Source organism: Fragaria vesca, linkage group LG5 (genome assembly GCF_000184155.1).
Source record: "Fragaria vesca subsp. vesca linkage group LG5, FraVesHawaii_1.0, whole genome shotgun sequence".
NCBI classification, from domain to species: domain Eukaryota; kingdom Viridiplantae; phylum Streptophyta; class Magnoliopsida; order Rosales; family Rosaceae; genus Fragaria; species Fragaria vesca.
In genome coordinates this window covers 16,441,335-16,446,201 of record NC_020495.1, presented here as the reverse complement: position 1 = coordinate 16,446,201, position 4,867 = coordinate 16,441,335, and the positions used below count along the sequence as shown (strand labels likewise).

The 4,867-nt window shown below is 37.5% G+C and overlaps 1 protein-coding gene across 1 annotated transcript in view; it reads right to left on the bottom strand.

The window, feature by feature from the left end:
- Positions 1-1,225, bottom strand: part of LOC101314762 (protein TOC75-3, chloroplastic-like) — a 6,114-nt gene extending 4,889 nt beyond the window's left edge. Inside the window, exon 1 of the mRNA XM_004301464.1 lies at positions 1,114-1,225. Within this exon, the coding sequence (XP_004301512.1) occupies positions 1,114-1,225 (112 nt within the window). The remainder of the gene's footprint in view (positions 1-1,113) is intronic.
- Positions 1,226-4,867: the final 3,642 nt, after the last annotated feature.

Genomic DNA, 4,867 nt, shown 5'->3' with positions numbered 1-4,867 from the left:
GTGAAGAGGGGATAAGGCTTAAGCCAAGAGCAAAAGCCCTGTTTTGGGTTTTGTTGGGAATTCGATGAGGGCGAGGCTCCACAGAGGAGGGTTAATACGATTCACCTTTTTAACTCACAAGAAAAGGAAATGAATTGTTTTTTACTGTAGTGATCTGTACTAACTATTGACTTATTATATTAAGCAACATACTAGTGTATGTGCATCCCATAGATCGCATCAACAAAGACGTTTAGGCCCAATTTGGAACAGCTGTGCATTGTTGTGAGAAGAATCATTTTTGATATTGTTATGAGAGAAATCAGTTAAAGTGTTTGATAAACTATTTTTAAAAGTGTTATGAGAATCAAAAATCATTTTGAGTGTTTGTTAAGTTGTAAATAAAATGTGTTTTGAGTGAATATAGTAACCAAAATGGTCATACATGTTAAAAATATAATTAAAGTTGATATATAACTAGGGTCCGGTTAAAGAGACATCAAATTTAACACAAATTTTGACATAAAGTTGATCATAATAGTTTAAGCATGAAAGTCGTCGATTATTGACTCGATTCTTAAAAAAAAATTAAAAAAAAAAACTAATTAAAGTAAGACTGACTTGAGTACCATGTAACTTCTGGTTCTCGTAATTCATATTCTTTAGAGGAGTCCCTTCAATTTGATTAGTTTTAAGTATTTAACAATGGTAGAATATTGCAGAGCTCGCTGCTAGGGTTTAACGCGCCTCACGTGCGGGGAAAGAACTAAAAGCTTGTTGTGCGCCTCTTCAGGCCGAACGTCGATGGCATCCCACTGCCGCGTTTCGGTCTAGGAGGGGATTGAAGACCGAATGGGTGACATGGTTCCAAGACAGAGGCGATGTCCAAGTATGATGGTTTTGGGGTGGAACGTTTCTCCTCAATATGTTCTTCTACGATCCAATTCTAAAGTGGGCAAGGATCTATGTCAGAGTGGGTCATCCGGGCACCGGCGACGAGCATCACCACGGGCAGTTGAATCTGGTTTTTGGGTGGATCTTGGATCCCATGGCAGAGATATTTCCGACGCGGTTCATCTTTGAATTGGGTTCCGAACCCGTTTGTTATCTAGATATGCAGCACAGTGGAGACACCTTGCTTGGCAGCGGCCTCAAGATGCAAGCCACGTGGGTTTGTCTCGGCGGCAGGAGGAATGGTCGACGACGTCGAAGGTTTGCTGGGAAGAATAGGGGTTGGGTCGAACATTTTAGTTGGATAGTTTTTATTTTATTGCAATCATTTTTTTGTGTAGTTTAATTTTTGGATTTGCTTCTCAGATCTCAAATAAGTCCTTACTCTTTCGAGTTTGTACAAGAACCCAGACTTTTGTCGGCCTTTGGCTGTGCATAGTATCAGCCTGTGTTGAACGTACTGGGAGATCCTGGGATGGCCCGCCTAATGATTCTTCATTATGGTCAGATCCTGTCCCAGTAATTACTACCTATATTGGTCAAGTTAACTCGAACAGTTGCCCAATTCGACATTTATTGGATCCATTGACATGTCAATCTCTCATCTTCGGAGTGAGGGCAAGTAGTTTTAGGCTAGAGTTAATCGCTCGTAGTTGTAATCCTTTGTTGGATACTGTGATTGCTTTGTAATTACAGTTTATTGAATGAAATTTTATTTAATAAAAAAAAAAACAATTGTAGAATGCTGCAATATATACTTCCAATCCTAAGCACTGTTATTGTATGCTTGTATATTTTCCTAACTCTATCTCATACCTTCGTCCAAAACTTATGTTACTCGTGAATATTCTTTTGACAAATTTGAAAAGCATCAATATCTTTACTCAACAAACATGAAAGAATCGCTCCAAATATATAAGTCAAGATTTTTTTATATTTACATTCTATAAATCAAGGGCAAAACTGGATTTTTAAAGTTACAAAAATGTTAAGAGGTCCAAGTAACACTTTTAAAGATATGAATAGAAGCTCCCTAATATTAATTTACAAGCCTCTCTCTTCGTTAAGAATATAAAATAACCACCATGAGTTAATCTCATGATTTCTGACTTTTTCTTTCGATTAAGGATGATGATTTCTGACTTCTGCTGGAGTAAACTCATTTTACCGATGATTTTTGACTTGCAAAGAGAACAAATCATGATTTCTCAATATTTGATTTTTTTTGTCCAAAGTTTATTTTATGCGATTAAAAAGCAATATTGGAGCATTCGTTTGATGGGGCAATCAACACAAAAAGTCGTAAGAAGGCAGAGGGAGTGGTTCTAATGAGGACCACTAAGTTGAGGACTATTTAAAGATTTTCTCATTAAATCGTTTATTGCACCCACTTTTTTATCACATTTTTTCATCTCAACCATTTAGTTTTTAAGTCTATATAAGGAGATCACTTATACAAATTTTCAGCCAAATCGATGATCGTTAAATAATCGAACTAAATCAAATTAATGGACGATCCAAATCTGTCAAACAGTAGCCGTTCAAGTTTATAATTGGTAAATTACATTTATGAATGCTTTAACCATTTTCAATTTGAATGAAAATTTGTAAAAATGGTCTACTCATATATATCATAAGTCCCCCACATCCAAAAAAAAAAAAACAAATTCTCAATTAGAACCACTCCCCTGAAGGCAGAAACCCCATTGGTGACCAAAGAAAAACACAAAACCATAAACCCTGAACATCGAAGCTGCACACACTCGCATCCATAAAAACAGAGCTTCTGGAGTGAAGGTAATTTCAAATTGTTCCTTTTGTGGTCTCTGAACTTATTCTTCTTTCTGGGTCCACCCATCTGGGTTTGTTTTATCCTATTTTATATTTTTATTATCTATAGCTCTATTGTTGCATACCTTTGTCTACCTTACCTTTTGTTGATTGTTGGGTTTTGGTTGAAATCGGTCTCACTCATTTTTGATATCAATTATAAAGCATGTCTGCCATTCCTCTTGGTATAAATGAGTTTCTTTGTTCATATGGATGCATTGAGTCTCTTGGTCTGATTCAAGATCATATATTGGATTGTAGAAGAAACATGGCTTTTCGTGGAGGTGCAAAGCGTTCCCTTGGTGCAATTCTGTGTAGTTATAGATACTCATTTATATGTAATGGCCGAGGCTTTTCTACCCGTGTTTCAAACAAAAGAGCTGTCATTACTCAGTTCACAGAGACCCAAGCCTCCAATCCTTTGAGACTTGCCAATGCACAATGTGGGTCTGCTCTCTTTCTCATCAGGAGGTTGAGCTTGGGCTCCTAGTCATCTTCTGATCAAATGAGTCTTATAAAGTAACTAAGGCAGAGAAGCAGTCTTCTGATCAAGGCTGCTCTCATTGATTGCAATTGGGAAATTGGTATCCCTTGCCCTTTTCTAATGATGCTGACATGAATTACATCTTTGCATTTTGCATTGTAAACAAGATTGGGTTCTCTTTTGTGTAATGCAGAGGATGCACTCAAGGAATTGAGGAGAAGAGGGAAGGTTTTGGCATCAAAAAAGTCATCAAAATGGCTTCTGAGGGTTTGCTTTCATTGGCTCAGAACGAGAGCACCGCTGCCATAATTGAACTCAACTGTGAGACTGACTTTGTTGCTAGAAATGAAATCTTTCAATACTTGGTTAGTCTTAGTTTTGACTTTATATGGATGTGTATGTTTATGTAGAACCAAATAGCTTTATTTTATTCTGAGTTTATTATCATATGTTTTGTAACCCCTTTATAGTCTTCCATTACCCTTTTTATTCTTAATGATGATTACATGTATTTATTTCTGGAGCTCACACTTCAATTATCTTCTACGCATTAGCTCTGGCAAAGCAAGCTTTGCTGGTTAAAGGCTCTTCTCAACAGGTTCCTGAGGCCATTCCCATTGCCTTAGAACATTATGAACCAAGTGAGGATTTACTCACCTCCAATCCCACTGCGTCTTCTCACCACACACGATAATGCATCACACATTAAATCAAGCACCTAATGGAGAACTATTAAAATCTCAATTTGCTTCCAAACGCCACCGGCTGCCCCTCGAATTAGGTCATGAAATTTATAAAAAGATTCATCTCAACAATTTCAATAATAGTCTCAACTATCACAAAGTCCAATTTTAACTATATAAGGTGGAATTTACCTCTCAAGTAAAATGGGTGATTGAAACCCTAGAATTTCAAATCCTTAATTCACCCTGCACACTTCAAGTCGGTTCAAGAGGTTTGGAGGGATAGGTCCACGTCTCACAAGCTTTAAAAGCCCCCAAGAGTTGTCGCCGAAGGTGACCGGAATTAACTGTTCCGACGAAGAACCCAAAACGACTCCACCGCTTCTTCTTAGCCTTGCTACACCTCCAGCTGCTCGAATCTTGCTACCAAACCACCACACACTTGTAGAGAATCAAGAGAGTTTTCCAACGGTACCTATTTGCCCAAAACCGAGCTCGGATGGCTAAGATATGGCTGAAAAACTAAAGAAGGTTCGGAGGAGAAGAGAGATTCGCGATTTTCAAATTGGAAACTTTTTCCTTTTTTTCTATTTATAGATAACTTCCAAAAAGGTAGGAACTTTCGCTGACCATAACTTTTCTGTACGACATCCGTTTTACGCATGTCATGTGTCTACGGACTCGTATCGTCGCACTCTACAACTTTCATGAATGAAGTTTCTCGAGAAACCCAACGAATAAAAAATAAACTCTATGACCCTTAAAGAAAAAAGAACCGTTTTGGGTAATTTATGCGTCTGAATACTTCCACCATTCCTTCGAACCTCAAAAACACACTAACTTCTAAGTCAAAAGTTCCCAAATAAAATTAGAAACTAATATTTAATTTTCAGGGTATTACAGTATGTAACTGCTTACACTCACTCACTCTCTCTCTCTC